Source organism: Martes martes, assembly GCF_963455335.1.
Source record: "Martes martes genome assembly, chromosome: 8".
In the NCBI taxonomy this organism is placed as follows: Eukaryota; Metazoa; Chordata; class Mammalia; order Carnivora; family Mustelidae; genus Martes; species Martes martes.
This window is the reverse complement of record NC_137895.1, coordinates 55739595-55763491: the sequence shown is the minus strand read 5'-3', so window position 1 is coordinate 55763491 and position 23897 is coordinate 55739595. Positions and strand designations below refer to the sequence as shown.

At 44.6% G+C, this 23897-nt stretch overlaps 1 protein-coding gene across 1 annotated transcript; it reads right to left on the bottom strand.

The window, feature by feature from the left end:
• Nucleotides 1-14104: 14104 nt before the first annotated feature.
• On the bottom strand, nucleotides 14105-16237 carry APOLD1 (apolipoprotein L domain containing 1; the record flags this gene model as incomplete). The annotated part of the gene is given in 3 exon segments (XM_080812207.1): nucleotides 14105-14848; nucleotides 16113-16115; nucleotides 16118-16237. Coding segments are annotated over 3 exon segments (867 nt in total).
• Nucleotides 16238-23897: the final 7660 nt, after the last annotated feature.

Here is a 23897-nt window from a genome sequence, read left to right as displayed (position 1 = left end):
ACCCCAGAGGTTTCCACAGAGGAGAGGCGGCACCAGCTGAGAGGACTGTCTGCTTTTGACGATGTGGAGTCGTTTGGATATTTATATTCTAGTCATGGATATTATAGAAGTCGTTCTAGTAACTGAGCAGTGTCAAATCCTGTACTTTAGAACAATGAGGAAGGTTAAAGAGGAAATCCAAATAAACACTCAAAATGCTGAGGGGGGAAAGCACGGCTCAAACAATACACTGGCTCCAGAGGGAGAGGGCAAAGGGACGGACCCCACCTTACTCTGAAAGGTTTTCACAGACCCTAGTACTCCTGCCTTCATAGGACCCTTTTCCCACAAAACAATTCCTAAAAACTATAAGGCTGCATTAGTATAGGGACAAATATATAAATATAACCATATTAAAATAGTTTCTTTGATGTGAAAGTTCTTTTGTTTGTCCTTTTTTTTTTTAGATTTTGTTTATTTATTTGACAGACAGAGATCACAAGTAGGCGGAGAGGCAGGAAGACAGAGAGAGGGGGAAGCAGGCTCCCCGCTGAGCAGAGAGCCCAATGCAGGGCTTGATCCCAGGACCCTGGGATCATGACCTGAGCCGAAGGCAGAGGCTTTAACCCACTGAGTCACCCAGGCACCCCATGTCCTTTTGATTTTAAAAGAAATTGAGACTTTTTTGTGGGCCACTCAAAGTATGGTGGGCTCCAGGCACTGTGGCTCCTGCCCTTGGCACATAAGGGAAGGACCATGATGAAGCCTTCAGCGGGTCAGTGACCCTGAGCCATTTGGGGGCATGAGCAAGTCAGGACAGCAGTGGGTCCTGGACCAAATGTGGAGTGAGCCCCCAAACTTATGGACAAGACTTCTGTAGAAGATGCAGAGTCCTTTGTTCATTACTTTCTGCTGAAGATCCTCCCAGAAGTTGCTTTTCCTGTAGCCAGTCGTGGAGAAAGCTCCCTTTCTGTCCTGAACGTGTTCTGTATTCGTCAAGAAGGAACCAGTGCCAAATGTAATCAGTCAGAAAATTCTCTTTAACTTATGAATTAAAATCTGCTATGAATGTGTATGTTCAAGACAAGAGAGACACATGATTGTTACAACAAGGGCAAAAACAGAACAGGCCAGAAGAAAGAGAGTTCACATAAAAATTACTTAGTTATGTAACAAATCCCTGTCTAGAGAAAGAAAGATCACTGGTCCCAGTTGACTGTTGGTGTCTTCTTTTTGCTTTTGATTTGAAAAGCTTCTTAAAATACAGAGGAATCTATATTTGTTTCTTCTTTGTTGTTGTTCAACAAATAGTCTCAAACATTATGTCAGACCCTGGGCCAGACACCAGGATCCAGAGCTAAGCATGAAACCTGAGCTCCAGTAGGGGAGAGAGCCTGTTTAAAAAAATAAGAAGAAACAGGGGCGCCTGGGTGACTCAGTCAGGTGACTGTCCGACTCTTGATTTCAGCTCAGGTCATGATCTCAGTGTCCTGGGATGGATCCCCACGTCAGGCTCCCTGCTCAGTGGGGAATCTACTAGAGGTTCTCTCTCTCCCTCTCCCTCCGCCCCTCCCCCTTGTTCTCTCATGTGCGCTCTCTCTCTCTCTCTCTCTCTCTCTCTTTCTCTAAAATAAATAAATATTTTCTAAAAAGAAGGAAGAGGGTGCCTGGGTGGCTCAGTTGGTTAAGCATCTGCCTTCGGCTCAGGTCATGATCCTGGAGTCCCGGATCAAGTCCTGCATCAGGCTCCCAGCTCCACAGGGAGTCTGCTTCTCCCTCTGACCTTCTTCCCTCTCATGCTCTCTCTCACTGCCTCTCTCTCAAATAAATAAATAAAAGCTTAAAAAAAAAGAAAGAAGAAGAAGAAAGAAAGAAATATTCACAGTCAAGAGGGACAGATAGACACAGAAAAGTAATCACAAGTGAGATGAATGGTACCAAGGAGAAAAGCAAGAGCATCACTTAACCTTTATCTGTGAATCATGGACATTTTCCCTGTGGAAGTGACTTTCAAGCTGAGACCTGGAATTGACCAGCTGTGTGGGGAATAGGGAATGGCTTAAAGACAGAATCTCCTAGGTTAGGCCCTGCCATGGAAAAAATCAAACGAAGCTTATAGTGATTAGAAGATGGTGATTAAGAATGAAGCTGGCAGTAGAGATAGGGACGTGAATATCTCAGACCCCCATATACCATGTAAAGGATCTGGGATTTGAGACTTTATTCCAAGGGCAATAGGAAGCCTTTGAAGAGATTGAGGCAGAGATGTGTTTGAAAAGATCACTCAGTCAGCTGCAGTGGAGAACAGACTGGGTTGGGGGAGGGATGCGGGAACATCAGTTACCAGGTGTTCAAGCCAAAGATGATGGTGTTTTGGACCAGAGAGGGGCAGTGGGGATGGAGAGAAACGGACAAAATCAAAGGGTGTGGAGAGGCTAGATAAATCCTCATGAATGATTTAACGCGGAAGATGAAGGCCAATCACCACGTTGATGATTCCCAGTGTCCGGCTTGAGCGAGAAGAAATGGACTGGAACCTTTACATAGCTAGGAGACCCCAGAAGAGAAGCAAATATGTGGGCAGATAAAGGGAGTGAGGTCACGAGCAGAAGAGAATGGTTCTTGTAGGAACTGAGACTTGAACCCAAGCAGACTGGCTCCAGAGCTCCCACTCTCACCACCATACTATATCATGTTTGTGTTATCCCTAATACGGCTAAGGGAGATAGAAACATAAATAATATGCCCTTAAATTTTTCAATTAGCTGAAGCCAAATTATTTGTCTCCTGGGTAGTCTACGTACCCCAAAGGGCATCTCTTCTATGGATAATTAGTTTTGAATCTCAACTTGGCCTTATCTCCCAATAAACATTAAAACATTGGTTGGGGCGCCTGGGTGGCTCAGTGGGTTAAGCCTCTGCCTTCCGCTCAGGTCATGATCTCAGGGTCCTGGGATCAAGTCCCGCATGGGGCTCTCTGCTCGGCAGGGAGCCTGCTTCCTCCTCCTCCTCTCTCTCTGCCTACTTGTGATCTCCCTCTGTCAAATAAATAAATAAGATCTTTTAAAAAACAAAAACAACAAACAAACAAACAAACAAAAACATTGGCATCTGGATGTCTCCTCCACACCATCATCCCTCTCCATCCTCCTTGTCTCAATTCTTCCTTTCCTCCAGGCTCCACATCAGCAAGTCCTCCAGACTCCATGCCAAAATTTGTCTTGAATTCCCCTGCTTCTCCCTTCCCATCCCTCCCACCATGGTCCACAAGGACTTTCTCATTGTGTGATTTCCCAGCAGACGATATGCACTAGAAGGGCAGCACCCACACTGTGCTTTGCCCCGCTGCGATGCCCAGTGCCAGGCAGAGAATAAGCATCCAGTGAGTAGTTGCCCAATGAACAAATGAGACTGGTTTGTAGATTAGTCTCCTATGAGTGAGCTTAGCATGAATAAATCCCCAAAGCCTACTTATTTACTAATTATATGGATCACGGGAGTTTCTGAATCCAATTTAATAAGACTGCAGGCAGCCGCTCCCGTGATGGGCACCACCCCATAAGCAGTGGCCGGGAGCAGCTCGCTCAGTGTGGCAGTAAACCCAGCTGCTCTGCCAACTCTGCATTTGGCCCCTTGAACATTAACCGGAACCCCTCGGTCTGGTCTACTACCCTCCTCGGGTCTTTCCCAAAAGAGATTGCTCTGTCCGGGACCAGAAAAAATTGGGTGCCTCAGACTGAGAATTACAGTGCAGGGGACAATATTCTAAGATGTAAATAAATGTATATAAAGGATGGAATTAACCCCAAGTCAACAACAAGCAGGAAATTCAAATGTTATGTTATAATCCTTGGGTAGAGAACCACAAAGGCTGAAGTTTCAAGGTCGGTTCATTCATACTGCGGGCTGGGTGATAAAGGAAAGGCAGCTAATGTCTCATTTCCTGGTCTCCTGGTTGTTTCCTATGCCTTTTACATAAGTGTTTTATTTTTAATGCATGCCCAATTTTACAATTTTTTTTAAAGTAAGCTCCCAACAGGGGGCTTGAACTCAATCCTGAGATCAAGAGCCACATGCTCTACTGACTGAGCCAGCCAGGCGCCCCTGCATACACAATTTTTTTTTAAAAAATACTGGAAATGGAGGTGTTTTTGTAATTCCTTGGCAAGCCAGGTACCATTGCCACAATGAAATAATAACACACGGCAGCTTCCAGCTGCTCTTCCAAATAGAAGCATGTGAATTTAAGTGTAAGAGTTTGATGTCTAAATGTATGAAATAAATAAACATAAAGTAAAACATCAACCGCTATCTGGGACGTTTCTCATCCTCAGTGAGAGTCCAGCATCTTTTCAACAGCTGTCCAATGACTCACAATGTTTTCCTGGCACAATTCCTTCTCCTTAAGTAGAAATCAGAACCTTACTCGCCCACCCTCCCTTACACCTACGGCACAACTTTCTACCAAACAGAGACACCGATGTCAGGGCTCAGTTCGGAACAGAGCGATGCAAGCAAGTGGATCCTGGCATTGGCTGAGGTGTCCAGCTCTAGAGGCAGCAGTGGCAAAGGTTCCGGTGTCCAGATGCTGCCGTCCGTGGTGTCCTAGTTTAGTGACAGCAGCAGTGGAGTTTCTGCTTATGTGGTGACGTCATGGGGTTTGGGTGTTGTCCCAGCTGCGTTACCTCCAAGACTTACTTGCACCTTCTTGGAGATTCTGTGAGCTTCCCAATATGCTCTAATAAATTTCTTTTCCGCTAAATTAGCTGGAAGAGCTTCCGTTGTTTGCATCTAGGAACTTTAAGTAGCAGAGCTGTTAAGGAGAAGAGACCACGTAGACATAATTAAACCATGCTCCTCAGCAACCCCCTGTAAGTGGCGCTGCTTGCTGCCCAGGGAGCCCAGCACGTTTCCTGTATCTGTCCGCTGCCTCTCCCACTGGCCTAAACATCCTCTCAACCATCCAGTGCCCCCCTCCCATTGTCATTCTCACCCGGTGACCCTGCTTCCTATTTCGGGGGAAAATGAAAACTTCCACGAGTTCCCACGCCAAACTTAACACTTGCCTGCTCTACCTTCCCTCCTGTTCTGAGCATGTGCACTCAGTGTCCCTGCAATTGAAGGGCAACCCCCAACCTCTTACTTGCTCAAAAACAATCTTCTAAAGCCTCTATTTCCTCTCCTGTACCATCTCCTTTTCCTCTTCTTTCCAGGATCATTCTCACAGCATGCACACAGGCCCTCTGATTTCTCTTCATCTTACAGAATATTTCTCATGGTCCCATATCCCCTTCCTGCTAGTGCCCACTTGTCTGTTCCCCTTGATAGCAAAACCCTTCAAGAGAGATGTCTATACATGCTGATTGGAGAGCCACTTCAGTAAGGCTTTTGGCCCCATTGTTTCCACAGATATTTCTCTTGTCAAGGTTGTGAGTGACCTCATGCTGCTAAACCCAATGGCCAATTCTCATTCTTCATTTTACTCGGTTCTCCAGCAGCCTTTGGCTCCCTCCTCCTTGAGAAATCCTTTTCATTGGCTTCCAAGGCACGCAGACCCCTGGTTTCTTCCCTGCCCTGCTGGCCACTCCTTCTGTCTTCCTAGATAGCTCCCCCTCATCCCCACCCATTCCTCACTCTAAATGTTGCCAGATCCAGGGCTGAGTCCTTGGAGCTATTCCCTACATTGTCTGTGTCTACTCATTCCCAGAGTTTTGTACCCAGTCTCGTGGCCCAAATATCACCCATTTGCTAAGCATCCTCGCATTCATAACTCTTCTCTAACTCTTCCTCAAGGTCCAGACTCATTTCTTCAATGGTCTAGTCTTTCCTCTTAAATGTCTCCATGTGTCAAACTTAATGTATCTAAAATGGAACATTCCCGATGCCACTTCTCCCCAATTCGTGCCACCTACAGCTATCCCCAGGGGAGGAAATGGCCACATCATCCATCTCAACCACTCAGGCCAGAAGTCCTTTCTTCCACCCCCAAAACCAATCCGTCAGCAAGTCCTGTTGGTCTACCTCCGTAACATATCTGGAATCTCACTACTGTTCTCTCCTGCCAGCTCCCAGCATCTCCCCCCTGCAGTATTGCAATTGCCTCCTAATTGGTCTTCACTCTACTCTCACCCTTTCGTAAGGAATTCTCCATGTAACAGCAAAGGGATCCTTTTAGAACACGAGTCTGATCAGATCAGACTTACGATCAGACCCTGCTCGAATCCTTCCAAAGATTTCCTCTTTAGAAAACACCCCGTATAAAGGAGGCCACTCTGGGGAGGAAAACGTTCAGAGATCAGGAAGTTCACTGTCAGCACCACAGATTTATGACTCAATGCTGACCTAGGGCTGGGCTTGGGTTTTTGAGGCCAGCCCAACATGTCCGAGAGCCCAGGGAGGTGGGGCGTCAGGTGCAGCACAGAACTGCCTTTCCTCTCTGCTGCTGCTTCTCATCACTAAAGGTCTTGCAAACGTTTGTTCTGGTGGCTCACAATGGTCCCATTCTTCTCTCCAGCTCATTCAAAACCACCAGGCCTGATGGACAAAGAAAATGTAGTGGATATATTCAACAGAATACTGTTCAATCATAAAAAAGAAAGAAATCCGGCAATTTGTGACAACATGGGTGGATCTTGAGGGCATATGCTAAGTGAAATATGTCAAACAGAGAAACACAAATACTGTGTGATCTTGCTTATATGTGAAATCTCAAAAAAAAAAAAAAAAAAGACCCTCATAGGAAAAAAAATCAGATTTGTGACCACCAGACACAGGGCAGGAGAAGGGAGATTGGGTTAAAGTAACCAAAAGGTGCCAACTTCCAATTATAAGGTAAATAAGTAGCCAGGATGTAATGGAAGACATGGTAACTAAAGCCAACACTGCTGTAGGGTATGTTAGAAAGTTGCTGAGAGTAGATCCTAAAAGTTCTCATCACAAAGAAAAAACCTTTTCTCTTTCTTTCTTTTTTGTTTTTTTTTGCGTCTATACGAGATTTTTTTAAAGATTTTTTAAAGGTCTTTTTTTTTTTTAAAGATTTTATTTATTTATTTATTTGAGAGAGATAGACAGAGATAGGGAGGGAGAGCATGAGCAGGGAGGAGAGGGAGAAGCAGACTCCCGCCAAGCAGGGAGCCCGATGCAGAACTGGATCAACCAGGGGCGCCTGGCGGGCTCAGTCTATAGAGCACACGGCTCTTGGTCTTGGGGTTGTGAGTTTGAGCCCCACACTGGGTGTGGAGATACTTAAAGTCTTTTTTTCTTTTTTAAAGACTTTATTTCTTTATTTGACACAGAGAGAGAGATCACAAGTAGGCAGAGAGGCAGGCAGAGAGGGGGAAGCAGGCTCCCAGCTGAGCAGAGAGCCCGATGGAGGGCTCGATCGCAGGACCCTGAGATCATGACCTGAGCCGAAGGCAGAGGCTTTAACCCACTGAGCCACCCAGGTGCTCCATGGAGATACTTAAAGTCTTGAAAACAACAATGAGGGGGCGCCTAGGTGACTCAGTTGGTTAAGCATCTGACTTCAGCTTGGGTCATGATTCCAGGTCCTGGGATTGAGCCCTGTGTTGGGCTTCCCACTGAGTGGGGAGTCTGCTTGTCCCTCTCCTTCTGCCCCTCCTCCCACTCCTGCTCCCACTCATGCTTGAGCTCTCTTTCTCATAAATAAAAGCTTTTTTAAAAATGACAACAAATCGGGGCTCCTGGGTGGCTCAGTCACTGGGCCTCTGCCTTCACCTCAGGTCATGATCCCAGGGTCCTGGGATAGAGCCCTGCATCAGGCTCCCTACTCCAAGGGAAGCCTGCTTCTCCCTCTCCCACTCCCCCTGTTTGTGTTCCCTCTCTCACTGTGTGTGTGTGTGTGTCTCTCTCTCTCTCAAATAAATAAATAAATAAAATCTTCTTTAAAAATGACAACAAATCATCCACAAAATGTTATTATTTTGAATAGTTTCATGATACCTAAGGTCTTATTCGTAATCACACCTAGCAGCTCTCCCACCAGCCCCCAGCAGTATGAGGCCATACCACTGGAAGGGAACTGAGTACACGCCCCTAATGGGAAGAAAACCGACAAGCAGGGTCAGTGCTGGTTTCAATGGAATGAAGCTCCAGAAGTTTCATTTTCAGAGGTTTTTATATAAGAGCTGGAAAGGCCTGTTGAACCAGTCATTTCTCAATGCATGTCTGTGTGGTGTCTGACGATGCCTTCCCAGCACATCCGTGGTTAGCAGAAAGTTCTTATTAAGCATGTCCTTCCATTCTAGACGTTTTGTTCACAAGAATCTGGCCATGATTGAGACATCTGGGACAGCATTACAAATAACTGTGTGCAAGTGTTTATGATCTAAGCTGAAGTTTGGTTATTTTCAAATCGCGCCCACATTGGTTTGGTTGTTGGGTTTTTTTGTTTATTTGTTTGTTTTTGACAAATACTTGTCATTTGCAAATCTGCATTTCAATTTCTTATTGAATAACCTGCTGGCGTAAGATAATTCTGCCTAGTTTACTGGATTGTTAGCACTGTAAGATCTAGAACTCTGTCTACATTGCCCACAAATGACAGTAGCTAGTACAAGGTTAGTATTCAACATGTATTTTCTGGATGAATGAATGAATCTGTCAGCTTGTTGTTCATAATGTTGTCAATATCGTGAGCTACTATTGTGAGCTATATCGTGAGCATAATTCTGGCGTCAGGTTGCCAGAATTCAAATCCTTGGACACCTCTTGCTAGCTGTATGACCTCTCACGTCCTTACTTTCTTTAATAATATGGGGTAATCTTACTGTCCACCCCATAAGATTTTTGTAAGGTAAATGTGATAATACATGTCAAACTGTACTTAGAACAAGGAAGTTTTCAATTGATATTAGTTATTACTATTATCATTAAATATCCACACCTTTTATATTTATTATCTACATGTCATTTTATTTAAGCACTGAGAAAAGTATTGTTCTTCAACGTTTCACGAGTATAATTTTAATAACAAGGGGAGGGCAGAATAAATGTCTGCGTGCCAACCAGGGAGCCTGGAAAAAGGACATTTTAACCTAAAAGAAAGATGTGAGACATCATCACCCCTCCCTGACTCCGTTTACAAAAATTTGGGTAAATTTGGCAACTGCATCCCCACAAATGCTGGAACAAGCCATACTGTGACTATCCCTGTGTATTTGGGAGCCAGAGGACTTTGGCTGTGACTCATTGCTAAAGTTCTAGGGCAAATCAGGTCATAGGCCTGCCTGCACTTCCAGCCCTGGGCTTACACTGGAAACGCAAAATGGGATTAAACCTCATTCTTTACAGATGTAGCTTGTATAGCCAAGTTTTACCTGTGCAGGCAACAACACATTGGAAGACCTTCTCTCCACGACTTAATACTACTGCCAGTCAGGATTTGGGGTGCGGAGGAGCCCTAATGTTCCTTCTTAGCCCCTGCAACGGTCTTGCTTCATCAGCATGATTTCCCCTCTCCAAACGTGTCTCTGGTTGCTAAGGGATTATTTCCAGATCTTGGGGCTCCCTCTTTATCCTATTCCAGACCACAACAGGGTTTACCTTCTCGCATAGGGGTTTGGCAGGAGCAAAAGTCACCATCCCAACCTCCTGTCAACTCAACAAGGAGAGATTTATTGCAATTCACTAAAAGGACACTTGTCACGACAGAAATGCCATATGCTTCAGCAAAGATAAGATCCCAGCTTTTGGCTGGCCTTTGCAAACAGTCCCACCAATGCAGCAAATTTTTTTTTTTTTTTTTTTTTTTGGTCTGCACAATCATTAAGAGTGCAACATTCAGAGGACCAGGGGAGTCCCCAAGGTGGAGTCTCAGAGGCTGGCACTCAGTGAGATCACATCCAGGCCAGAAGTTCTCAAAAGACTTCAGCGACCACTACAGTCTTTGGATTGTCAGACCTCCCACTCAATGTCCACTCTCCTTTTTTCCCTTACAAACAGAATCCTAGGTATATTGAGAACAGTGAACTGGTAGCTAAAAATACTAGTTTCCCACAGGCCTTGCAAGGTCAAGATCAGTTACTTGCAAGGTGAAGTCTCCTAGAAATTTCTGGGGAAGTTTTGCCTCCACCCTTCCTTTCTGCCTCTCTCTAGTGTCTGGGATTTGTGAAGGCTGGTTTGGCGGATTCTAGGTTTCCTTTCAATTGCTTCCTACTTCTCAATTATACCCAAAGGTTTTGAAACTGCTGAGACTTCTAGATAATAAGAGAATTCCTGTAATAGGAGTTGATTACTTTTTAAAAGTTCATTTATAGGGGTGCCTGGGTGGCTCAGTGGGTTAAAGCCTCTGCCTTCAGCTCAGGTCATGATCCCAGGGTCCTGGGACCAAGCCCCACATCGGGCTCTCTGCTCAGCGGAGAGGCTGCTTCCTCCTCTCTCTCTCTCTGCCTGCCTCTCTGTCTACTTATGATCTCCGTCTGTCAAATAAATAAATAAAATCTTAAAAAAAAAAGTTTGAAAGTTCATTTATACAATTCAACACTGAATATTCTAAGTGAACATGATTACACATCTGCCCCTTTTCAAAGTTATTAATTCACAACAGGCAGACATGAGATTAGGTAATTAATTACAGAAAGGTCAAAAAGTTTGTGGAATGGGCCTTTTTTTTCAATGAAAGGAAAGGACTTATTTTGCTACAGTGGGAAAAAATGTGGCGTTCAGAAATTGCTGCATTTAACTGTATCCCCACTTAATCTCTGCACAATGTTTTATGGCAGTGCCTCACTTCCCTTTACTTCCTTTTCACACTAAGATTTTGAATGAGAAATATATCAAGTTGACTGATTGTTTGCCTTATCTGATCTAGGCTGATTTCTACACCACTCTTCTCTTTTTTCTCCCAGTAACTACTTTCCACGATGACAATTGCCATCTTGGAAATGACAGGTGCCTGAGGGCAAAGGCATCAGAGCAATGAAGATCAGAATGTTTGCTAAGGATCATTTTTTTCATAGAGCAGAATGTAGTTTTACTGAATCCTTGAAATGCAGAACCAAATGAACCTCCTTTTTTGTGGGAAAAAAAAACCAATCCAAACTATTATAAACCCAAGAAACTAACAGAAGCACTTAAATTTTAGAACAAAATTTTTATTTTTCAAGCTTGGACATTTTTCTGAAGTACATTTGTAATCTAAATACTCCTCTCTCTTCTTCCTTTTGCAACATACCATTTCAATCTGTTTGTTTACAGAACGAAGGCCTTAAGGAAAAGCCTTATTTGCATTCCCCCAAAAGAAATAAATAAGTATTTGTCTCTAGGATCCATTTAACTGGACTTGGCTAAATCCTGGTAGAGGCTCCACTTTTTATATCAGACCCAGAAAAGAATCGATAACATTTCATTACCAATAAATTCTAATATTATAGCTAAGCAGTTCATTAAATTATTTAAATGCATGTATTGAGCTCCTATAATGTGCAAAGTATTGTTCCGAAGTAGACACTCTTCCTTAGATGTAAAGGGGGCCACTGAAATGATAACTTTGGGAATTTATGACTTTGATATCCCCCAAATACCCGAATGATAAGAAAAGTTTGCTGCTGCTGTTGCTCCTGTTGCTTCCTGAAATGCCCAGTTAATTTCTAGGGAACAACCCACCCATTGGAAGACTATGACGCAAACTGAAGCATTAATAAAAGATGGAGTCAGGGAGTAGTTGTGTCTTTGAGACACAACCCAGACGACGATGTAAAGTACATTCTGGTGATTTAAAATGCTAGCATTCGTACAAGGTGGTCGAAGAAATGATACCAGTTTAAAAAGAAACCAGCGCCAGCTTCAACAGAAACCAGGATACGGATCAATTGCAATTTATAGGAGAAATAAAAACACAGAACCACTAAGCCCTCCCCCCAGAGCTGAGATTACAGTTCCTCAGACACTCTGCCACCACTGGGAAACATGGGGGTAGTAGACTGGGTAGATTTAAAGCATGTTAAACAACTAAATAACACAGCCAAGTGTTGGGTGTGTGGTTCCCAAAAGCTTTTCAACATATTTTCAACATTATGTTTGTAGGAATGGAAATTGAAGAAATGATAAGTATTTTCTTAGAGACAGCTTAGAGATTCCCGACAGCTCCCAAAGTGAAAATATAACACATCACCACATAAGCTATTTGCCTATCACCCACAAGATATAATGTCACAAGACATGAGACTGCCCTGGTCTGAGTGCCTCCTTCTCATGCCTCTGATGGGTTCTTTTCCTCCCTGAACAAAATAGGTTCGCTTTCAGGTCAAGTGTTATTTGCTGGCAAAGTACCTTCAGGATAAATATGCTTGCATCCTTTCTATAGCCCATAAGTCAAACCTCCATTGGTAAGCCTAAATTCGTCCGTGGTCTCTCTATTCAGAACGTCCCACATTTACCTAAAAGGATCACTCAGATCACTAGGAAATAAAATTCCCCTCTCCTGGAGAAAGACTTACTCAAAGAGAGCAATGCTATTTCCAACTCATGCCCCACCTTAGGAAGGCAAAACTCAGCATCATCTCCGGGAAAGAGCCTCCACAGCCTCCCGATCAGAAACATGCTATTCCTATTATTTTCTAAACGCGGCATGGTGATTAAAAACAATTAAATGCAAATGATAAACAGCAATTAAATAACAAACTTAAAATAAATTAAAAAAAATACAAGGCCCCGCAGTCTTCAGAGAAGGTAACAAAGGTCAATTTGCATTAAGTTCACGGTCCTTTGTGTACCAGTTCCTACAATGAGTGGGCAACACTGCCCTCTAGAGGGGTATTTTGTTATATCCCTTACTTCGCAGGGTGGGAAATTGCCCCAGGACGCCCTGACAGATCCTGCACATATTCTTTCTTTCACTTTTGGGACCCTGTCTGTCCTTGACCTTCTGTGAATGACTCTGAAGACCATGGAGCCCCTGGAGAGGCCGTGAGACTTCGTGAACGCCCACAAGGGGATCAGAAACCAACAACATCTGTTGCAGTGCTCTTCAAAATTTAGTGGCTATCAGGATTCCCCTGTGGGCTTGTTTTAAACACAGGCTGCTGGGCCCCACCTCCAGAGTTTCTGATTCCTTAAGTCGACTGTTGAGTCCAGGAAGTTGCCGTTCTACCAAGTTCCCAGGTGATGCTAATGTCAGTCGGACAGGGCAGGGTGGGGGCGGGGGGGCACACACTTCCTGAGTCAGACACTGTGCTTGGCACTTCATCTCAATACCTTAAAACAGGGTGACTTTAGCATCTGTTTCACAGACCAGGAAGCCAAGACTCAGAGAAATTAAGTGGCCAAGGTTCCACAGTAGTGACAGAGCCTATAATAAATCCAGGACTAACTCAAAGCCACTGCTCTCTTCTGTGCACTAGGATGTGGGTAAGGAAGGTTGTGTGTCACTTCATCTTCCTTGGTCTCAGCGGCTTGTTGCAAGGGGGTGGGATTCAGATGACCGTTTACTTGGTTTCCCTCCCAGAATATCCGGAGGTCTGGCTATGAAGCCCTTCAGAAATACCCACTCTGCCCCAGGATGGATTTGAGAGCAGGCACCCAGAGGGTGGAGGGAAGAGTGTGTGAATGGGAGAGGCCCCTCTTGGGTCCTGAACCCTGCTACACAGTTCAGAGGGACCTGATTTGCTCTGGACTCGAGTTGTTTATACTCATAAACTCTGGAAGAGAAGTTTTAAAAGCTAGTGTCTCCTCCTCATTTTGAGGACCTCAGAGCCTAGTGGGGCATGGAGAGACCCCAGAGGGTGGCCTCACACGCAGCCTCCCCAACCTCTGCTCAAACCACCAGGGCTGGGGCAAGGACCCTGAGTCAACTTTAATACAGTGGCGCCCACCAGTGTGGCAACTGAATGGTTTTGATAAAGGAACAAGAGTTGTCAGTTCACATAGCCCATAGGATTAGGCAAGTAAAAAGTCCCCAGCACACAACCCCAGGCAGGATGCCACGGTGATGGGAAAAGAAGGGCTCTGAGGACTCCCTCCTTCCCCCCAGTTTCAAGAACAGTCTTTCTCATCCTTTGCATTCCACTCCTCATCCAACTTGGTGTTGTTTTCCTGAGGGAGCTACAAATCTGGAGCATCCCATGGGGATGGTTTCTGGCCTCGGTCATGAGGGGAAAGGATGTTCTCAGAAAAACAGCGCTGCGGACTGGTCAGCAGAGATCTTGAGGTCGCGGCCACGGCCGCCCTTCGTGCAGAGCTGGACTCTGGACTCCAGCTGCTCGCTGAGTTCGTCCAGGGCTCCGGTGCAGGACTCCAGGCTCTCCGCCAGTTTCTGAATCTTGGCCTTCAGCACGGCCTGGCTCACCCTGGTGGCCCCTTCCGCCCGCCTGGGGATGAGGAAGCCACGTGAGCCGAAGAAGACGACGCAGTAGACAGAGTTGTACAGGGCGATAGAGGCGTTCCGGCCGCACTGCAGCAGCTGGCGGTCCCCGCGGCCGTGGCAGCGGCAGAAGAACTCGAGGCAGCTCAGGATCTCGCGCATCTGGTCCTGGCAGGCGGCGGCGATCTCCTGCACCCTGCGCAGCTCCCGGGAATTGCAGAAGATCAGGGCGAGGTCGGACGTGATGGTGACGGCCCCTCCGGCGGTCGCCATCCCCAGCCCCACGGCCGACGCCACCAGCGACACGCCCAGGGTGACCGGGCTGAGCGAGAGCCCCACGATGGCGGCCACGGCCCCCGCGGCGCTCAGCGAGCTGCCAGCCACGTTGGCCGCCAGGGAGCGCCGGCGGAGGCGCTCGAGGCGCCGGGCCACCTCGCGCAGGCGCAGCACCTGCCCGTGCAGCCGGCCGCGGCGGTCCAGCAGCAGCCCCTGGAAGCGGCGCAGCGCGTCGGCGCCCTGCAGCTCCCGGGCCACCGGCCGCTCCATGCCCTGCGGGGACACAGACACGCGGTTAGAGCCCGGAGCCTCCGTGTCCGCCCGCGCCGCGCCCGCGCCTCCCGCACGCCCGGGTTAGAGACAACAGCCCCGGCGGCGCCGGGGGAAACAAACAGGCCCCCGCCGGCGAGGCCTGCGTGTCGAGCTCGCAGAGACAGGTTCTGGAATCTGGAAGGAGCCACACAAGTTCTCGGGACCTTAAAACGCACATGCAGCGGGAGGGAGGCTCTGGTCCGCTTCTCTCCGGGGAGCGCTAAGGGTGCACTTGATTAACTGTTCCATAAGCTCAGGGAGGAGGGAGTGGTGGCTCTGGAAATCTACTCCTACATTGAGGCCTCTGCTCTGCTCTAAGGATCGCACTTTGCAGGTGCTGGGTTGTACCAGCTCACAAAGCGCTTTCCTTACATGAAGACCTGGATCCTACGAGTTTGGCAAGATATTTTTTTTCCCTCTGATGAGAGAAAAAGACAAGGCCCCCCAAAACTCAAAAATTCATAGCGTCTCTCGGATGTAAGAAACTAATCTTTCTAAGTTAGACGGTTCCCTGAAGCGACTCTCCTGCTTGTTATTTTTCCAGGCTCTGATCTTAGAATCAAGCCTAAGATGTCCTTTGGGCAATTTTTTCTATTCTCACTCTTTGGTGGGTGCATAATTAAAACTAAGTTGCATTAAATTAATACCACTGTGTTTCTTTATGATGAAATCTTTCTTTAAAAATGAGTAATGGCTGAATAAAATAAAGTGCCCAACATTTTTGTTTAACAACTCACCGAGGGCTACCTCGTACCAAGTTGAAGTCAACTGAAGATGACTAAGAAAGAGAACTGTGTTTCTGGGGTAAAGGTACCCCCTTCCTAGTTGCTAGAGAGTCCCACCTTCATACCCACTGTACTCCTCATTATTAGGAACTTCTCGAAAGTCGCAAATGAGCCATAGAAATAGAGCCTTTCAGTACTGTGAGGTAACAGAGCAGAATCTTTCCTCTGAAAGATGAGAAAATCGAAATACAGACACGTTCTAGATGCAGCCGATTCTTCACAGAACCGAATAGAATCTTGGTCTCCTGACTCCTCGGTCTTAATTTTATTTGCATGCCCCGGTTATCCCACCCACCAGTGATACATTCCCAGGCAAAGATACCTCTTAGCAAAATGAGGAAACGTCACATAAAATATGTAGTGGACCAAGGATATAACCCCAGGATTACAATTCCAATGGCTGTCTTTTAGACAGAATCCCTCTCGCCTCCCCCACTTACCATTCACTTCTGGCTATCTCCAGGAAAGAAAAATCTGAGGCTGTTTCTGGATGAGCATGTTTTATAGTCCCAGAGAACCAATGACTGCCCTGGGAAAGCCTTGTCTCATTCTGAGAATTTGCCATTTCCTGTCCTAGCCCCTGCTGCCTTCAACCAGAAGGATGTGACATGGTGGAAAATGACCTGCCAGCCACACAGCACATCCCGTATTTAGGAAATGAACATTGTGTGTTAGCTTTCCCCCAAACGCAGGAAAAGACCCACAGGCTCTTCCCCAACTTGAAACAAGTGTTGTCATTCTCCCAGGGGGCATACCCTGCCTTTCCTCTCCTGAGAATAGCTAATGACGTTATATGGGAGGACAAAAAACGCACCCCAGGCTGACCAATTATAGTGTTTCTTGAGAAGACATCATTACAAAGTCATTTTTTAAAAAGAAAAAGAAAGGAGGGAACCCTCTTATGTCTGATATAGCCACTCATAGTCCACTGCTGTATTTTAAAAAGCATGATGAGGCTGGTGGTTGAAACGCGATCCACTCAGCGTGCAGCCTTAAGAATGTAAGGCCACACCCACAGGAAGTGCTCCGTGCAGTTTCGGGCATCTCCAGCTGTGGAGAAGATGCTGGAGGTCTCAAAAAGGGCACATGGCAGGCCAAATACGTCAGAGAAATCAGTGGGGTCAGGCTGCACAAGGAGCTAATTATACACTTTCAACAGCAGCTGCGATTTGGCTTCCTGGGTTTTCATTTGAAGTGGCAATTGTGGCCCATGTACTAGTTAAGTGAATGGATTTTAGTCCCAGGTTAGTGGAACATAGGCTGAAGGGCAATTATCTGGGTAATTCAGGAGGGAAAAACACATAGAGCATCCATGGCTGCTTTCTGGGGCATTCAGATCAGTGGCTAGAGCTCAGCCGGGAAACCTCAAATACATCATCCTTCTCGTTCTTGCACCTTCCAGTGAGGAAGGGCAAGTTGGTTTTTTCACTTAAATAATTATTGTCCCAACTCTCTGGTTCATCTAGAAGGTCTTAACAGCCTTTTCTTTCTGGAACACAATTAAATTCCCCACCTTTTTAACTATGCTTGGTATTTATCAACACAACACCATTTGCTACTACTTACAACCATAGTCCCTTTTTTCTTTTAAAGGTTTTATTTATTTATTTGAAAGAGAGAGCAAGCATGAACAGGAGGAGGGGCAGAGGGAGAGGGAGAAACGGACTCCCCACTGAGCAGGGCACCCAATGTGGGACTTGATCCCAAGACCCAGAGATCATGACCTGAACCAAAGGCAGACCCTTAACAACCAGAGCAACCCAGGCGCCCCATAAACTATTCTTCAGTTCCCAGCTTTCCTTGCTATTTTCTTGTGTGTTGGGGGTTTAGATGACTATGATTAAATTTTTATCTCTTGGATGAGGAATTTTTTTTTTTAAAGATTTTATTTATTTGACAGACAGAGAGTATGCAGAGAGGCAGGCAGAGAGAGAGGAGGAAGCAGGCTCCCCGCTGAGCAGAGAGCCTGATGCGGGGCTCGATCCCAGGACCCTGAGCCGAAGGCAGAGGCTTAACCCACTGAGCCACCCAGGCGCCCCGGATGAGGAATTTTAATGGGATACAGAAGGATCATCTTCTTTGGAGCACCAGTAATCATAGTACAGACCTGTAATGAAGAAAGAGAAAGTATAGGAAAATGGTCAACATAATACTTTAAATTATTTATAAGAATGGACACTTGAGGGGCACCTGGGTGGCTCAGTTGGTTAAGCATCTGCCTTTGGCTCGGGTCATGATCCCAGGACCCTGGGATCGAGCCCCGCGTCGAGCCCCGCTTTGGGCTCCTTGCTTAGCAGGGACCCTGCTTCTCCCTCTCCCTCTGTCTGCCGCTCCCCCTACGTGTACGCCCTCTCTCTGTGTCAAATAAATAAATAAAATCTTAAAAAAAAAACTTTAAAAAATAAAAATGAAACATTTCTCAAACAAGTTATAAAAAGTTGTGGTTTTTTTAATTGCAATGTAATGTATCTCACAATGTCAGTATTTTACTACTCACAAACTAAGCATAGGATTTATAAAATATTAATTCACAGTGCACTACAGGGGTAAAGCAACACAAATTTAGAATTATATGATGAGGACTTTTTCCTTTTAATCTTTATCAGTATATCTCAGTGACTATGCATAGAACCTCTCTGGAGACTATTCGTGACTATGAGGTCTCTCAAAATTTCCTTTGTTAATAGGTCCTTATATGTACAGTCACTCAAATAAAAGTAAGTAAAAAGAATAACTCCTATCCATCTGAGGAATTTTGTCCTTGTGTTTCATAAATGTCTTGTGAATATAAGTGCTCTAGAACATAATGAAGCTCTCAGAATTGCTTGTTGAATTAAACTAAACAGGGGCGCCTGGGTGGCTCAGTCGGTTGAGCGTCTGCCTTCGGCTCAGGTCATGATCCCAGGGTATTGGAATCGAGCCCTGCATCAGGCTCCCTGCTCAGTGAGGAGTCTGCTTCTCCTTCTCCTTCTGCCTCTCCCCCTGCTCATGCTCCCTCTATCTCTATCTCTCTTGAACAAATAAAATCTTAAAAAAAAAAGAAAGAAAGAAACTAAAGTATTTTTTTCTCTCAAAGAAATGTCATTATTTTCATAATTTTATGAGAATTTAGCATGAAACTCTCTCTTGGAATATGTAAGCTGGTAGGTTACTTAGAGCGCTATACATTACCAGAGGACTTTCAGAACATTATGTTGGGGCGCCTGGGTGGCTCAGTGTGTTAAGCCACTGCCTTTGGCTTGGGTCATGGTCTCAGGGTCCTGGGATCTAGCCCCACTTCGGGCTCCCTGCTCAGCAGGGAGCCTGCTTCTGCCTCTTTCTCTGCCTATCTTTCTGCCTACTTGTGATCTCTGTCAAATAAATAAATAAAATCTTTAAAAAAAAAAAAAGAACATTATGTTGCAATGATATCTCAACTATTATTGTCATCAACTCATGGAATGCACAGGGAAAAAAAAATCCAGTGAACTCCAGCCATCTTCATTTTTCCAAACTGGCCTCTGAAGTTTGTTAATGTACACACTTCTCGTTAACAACTATTGTTTAAACTCTGGTCTGTGTTTTTTTTCCCACTTAACGTTTCTGCAGATACACACTTCTCTATGTTGACACAGTCCTCACCTCTGTCATTTTTAATAGCTGTGTAATAATCCTATTGTTTGCTTAGTCATTTCCCTATTAGACACTTGGATAGCTTCCAGGGTTTGGTTTGGGTTTTTTTTTTTTTCCCCACAATTATAACTAGAGTTGTCTGGAACATCTGTGTACATTTTACCCATTTGGATTATTTCTTTGGGGAGTATTCACAAATAGGAAAATCCCAAGAAGGAAGGAGAACATTTTTGTAGTTTTTGTTACATGTGGCTATACTGCTTTCCAGAAGAACCATTTTAAAGTGCCCTTAGCTTTTAGGAATCCCAGCTGTAGGATTTAAGACAACTCAGTTTTCTTATATAATTGTTCACTTGCTTGGTTTATTTCACCTCTGTGAATGTGTATTGAAAACCTAGTGTGTGCAAGGCATCATGCTAGATTTTGAGGATTAAAACCTGAATAAGACACCATTTCTGTCCTCCAGGAAATGGCAGTCTATTAGACAGAAAGCTACAGAAGAAATCTTTTCAAGTCGATGTGGAGAGTGTCAGATGTGTGTGCATTGAGGAAGCACAGGGAAAGTGCATGTCGAGGAAGTTCCAGGGAGGGCTTTCTGGAAGCATATCTACTTGAGAGTTGAACAGATGTTATTTGGACAGAATTAGGAGGGAGAGGATGGAAGAAGGGAACAGAATGGACAAAGGCATGGAGGAATGTTCAAGATGTTTTAGGCAGTTCCACTTGGCTAAGCATAAAGCCGGAAACTGGGACTGTCCAGGAACGAGGCTGAGAGGGTATGTACAGATAAATCCTGATGGCTTTCAAATGCTACATGGGGGACAGGGAGCCAGGGAAGGCTTTAATCTGTGGCTTTACAGGGTTAGATTTGCCATCACTGACAGTTGTATGAAGGACGGTTTCCAGAGAAACACAGTTAAAAGGCCAGAAATGAGTTAGAAGGCTACTAAAGTAAATGAATGAGATTATTGTGAATCTGGCAAGTATTGCCAAGATGGAATGGAGTAGATAAAAGAAAAAATGTGTATTTAGGGGTGGGCTTTTTTTTTTTTTAAGGTTTTTGTTTATTTATTTTTGCAAGAGAGAGAGAGCACGCGCAAGCACACACTCAGAAGCCAGCAGGGGGCCAGAGGGAGAAGCAGATTCCCCACTGAGCAAGGAATCCGATATGGGACTGGATCCCGGGGCGCTGGGATCATGACCTGAGCTGAAGACAGGTGCTTAACTGGCTGAGCCACCAAGGTGCCCAAGAAAATATCTATTTTGAAACAAAATTGGCAACTCATCCTTAAAGTTTCTGCTCAGACATGGTACTCATCATACCCACGTACATTCTATTGGTCGGCCAAGTCACATGGCCAACAAAGATGGGGTAAAGAAGTAACTCCTGCCACAGGGGGAGGCAAGAGGAAGAAATGCAAACCATCAGGCCATCTACCAGAGTGCTTTTCTTGTGGAGGAGACGCATATTCCAAGATGAACTACGACACTACAAGCCATCTCATACACTCTCTTTGTCCTCAGTTATTTCTTGGGAATTAGAGTCTCTCTGTGAATATAGAAAGCATCTCAGTCTGGCTAATATAATCAAACTATTGGAAACTATTGGAATGTGTCTGCAGGAATGTGCTTGAGAATGAACCAAGGAGCTCTGCCAAACCAAAGCTGGAAGGATAGCAGCTGTCTTACAGCTGGAATGGCCTGTTTGGATGCCACTGACCAACCACTGCTCTTTCTTGTACTGGCATCAGCTTACACATCAAAATTCTAGGAGTGACCACTGGCTTGGCCGAGCTTAGGTCAAGTGCCCATCCCCTGTCTGCACTGGGTAGAGAGAGGGAGAGTGAATCATTCCAGCTTCCTAATGCAAGATAGTAACAGAACTTTACCCTCCCGCTAACACTACCCATACTCAGGGAGAAGAAATTTTACAGTAGGAAATTATGGTGGGGTGTTAGAGGAGAGAGAAAACGATGCCTAAGGAAAAAAGGAAATAAGAAAAAGAAAGCATCCACCATAAATGTTTTCATCTATTTTGACCTACCTGGAGTTTACAATGGTGCTTGATGGAAGTTAAGCTAATTCTTCTCCAGATTGACATAATAATTTTCTCACTTTTATAAAACAATAGTATGCTTTCCTATAAATGTGTTCTATACATGGGCTAATTTGTCTTATATTGATTTGTTACTATTGTCTACATCTATTTCTAGAAGCACAATTCCGTTTCCCTGATCAATTTGTTTTTGATTCAGTATAATATAATTTTGAAAATCACTGCTTCACATTGTATTTTTAAAATGAGAACCTGTCATCATTGTCTTCTTCTGGAAAAAAAAAATATAATCTTACTTATTCTTCTGCACAAATCTGACACTGAGAGCTCTTTGGTTGGCCCAGTCTCTCTGAAACCAGTTTGATTTTGTCCCCCTTCCCCCTCCACAGGTGTGTACACATGCACAGCACACCTGGGATCACGTGGGTGAAACATACATTGCCTCATTAACATAGAAGCATTTGCCCCATAGGCTCCATTACAGCATATCTTCTTTACCACAAGCCTCTTCCGCTGGTGCCAGAAAGACTGCAGCTGAGTCCACACCCCGCCAATAGCCATAAAGATTCTCTTATCTCCCAGGACAGGACACCAGGAAACTATTACCTTTGTCTCTCCCTTTCCCAAGCTTAGTCATTATCTCTCAAGTTCTCACACATATACAATAATCATTGCAACCTGGATTAGGACACCTGCTGGCTTTGTATGTACAGAGGCATAATAAATTTTAAGCTCTCCCCCAACTTTTAGACTCCTTGAAGGGTTTAATTTCTAGCATGTCTCTTATAGGCAAGAGAATGTTGGATGTTGGTTTTCTTTTTTGACTTTGTTCAAAGCCTATTTTTTTATAGAAAAATTTAGTCATTTCACATTAAACATTGTAGTGAAGCAAGGATGTATCTTCCAATACACTGAAAGTGGATTGTTACTGTTCTGGTTATTTGTTTTTTTAAAAAATGAATAAACAGTTTCTATAGTAGGGTTTCAACTCTATTTGTTTTTGAATTAGGTGAGAAAATAACTTTTAATCCACTTTTCCTAAAATTTAGCACTTTAGAAAAGTATTTCTGCCTTTACTTTCTATGCTAAAAAAATTTTAAATTACCTTTGAAAAAGAGGGAAAGCATATTCTATAAGGTAAAGCTCTGCACCAGGCTTGAGTCCTGGCTCCCTCAGAATATTTTTTTTTTTTTTACTTTTCAGCTATGGAACAACCTAAAAGTGATTTTTAACTCATCAATTTATAATGTCCTCTGCCTTGTCTGCAACTGTAGCAGGTAGCTTAAGAACATATCCCCTACCTTTGGTCTAACAGTATCTCTTCATCTCCTTCCAGAAGATTCCAGGATCTGTGTTAGTACTACATTACATGATCCTGCTTCACCCGACTATAGCCAACTGGACCAGAGGTGACCAGCTGAACCAAACTTGGCCAATCCAATTCTTTCTCCTGGGAGTTTAGAAAATGAACCCAAAGAGAGTTGAGTTCATCTCAGTGGCCACAACTGAAGTATGGAAGTCCAGATCTGTGAGGCAGCTATATTTTGCCTATTATGTGCCCCCAAAGAACAGAGAAGGTGTGTTTGCCAGGAACAAGAGAGAGACAGGGACCTACCTGGAGGCAAACAGAAGAGTCTCACTTTTTCTTTTTCTCCATCACTGTGTTCCATCAGCCCTCTGTGTGTATCCTTAGTTTCCCTTTATGCCTTGAGAGATCTTTGAGTTCTCATCTTTATAACAGAGAACCCTAACCAACACTACAGCAAAAAAATCTACTCTTTAACATTAAAATAATTAACATGTAGGGCACCTGGGTGGCTCAGTCAGTTGAGCAGCTGACTCTTGGTTTCTGCTCTGGTTGTGATCTCAGAGTTGTGAGATTAAGCCCCTCATCAGGCTTTGTACTCATCAGGGAGGCTGCTGGAGATTTTCTCTCTCCCTCTGCCCCACCCCCCTCCTCTCCCGCTAAAAATAAATTTTAAAACCTTTAAAAAATAATAATAATAGGGGCGCCTGAGTGGGTCAGTGACGTAAGTGTCTGCCTTCCACTCAGGTCATGATCCTGGAGTCCCAGGATGGAGCCCCGCATGGGGCACCCTGCTCAGTGGGGAGTCTGCTTCTCCCTCTCCCTCTGCTCCTCTCCCTCGCAACTTGTCTTTTCTCTCTCTCTCTCTCTCTCTCAAGTAAATAAATAAAATTTTTAAAATAATAATAATAATAATTAACATGGATTGGGGGTGTTTCTCTCTGCAGCGCCCATGAATGAGTCAACTATTAGTCATTTAGGGGTTCTCCTACTTGGTCTTCACAATAACTGTAAAAATGCTCTGTTTTCATGGGAAATACAGTTATCTTGATTTCCCTAGCCACCAAAGAAGTACTTTTTGTAACATGTTTATATAATATAAAAATGTAGAAATTTAGAAAGTTTTCCTTCTCCATCTGTTCTCACCCTCTAGAAGCAACACTGAGGTTCATAGTTTGCCACGTGTCCTTACTTAATGTTTGTGCAAATATGTGTTATGAGTTTCTTTTACAAAAGTAGCATACTTTTGTA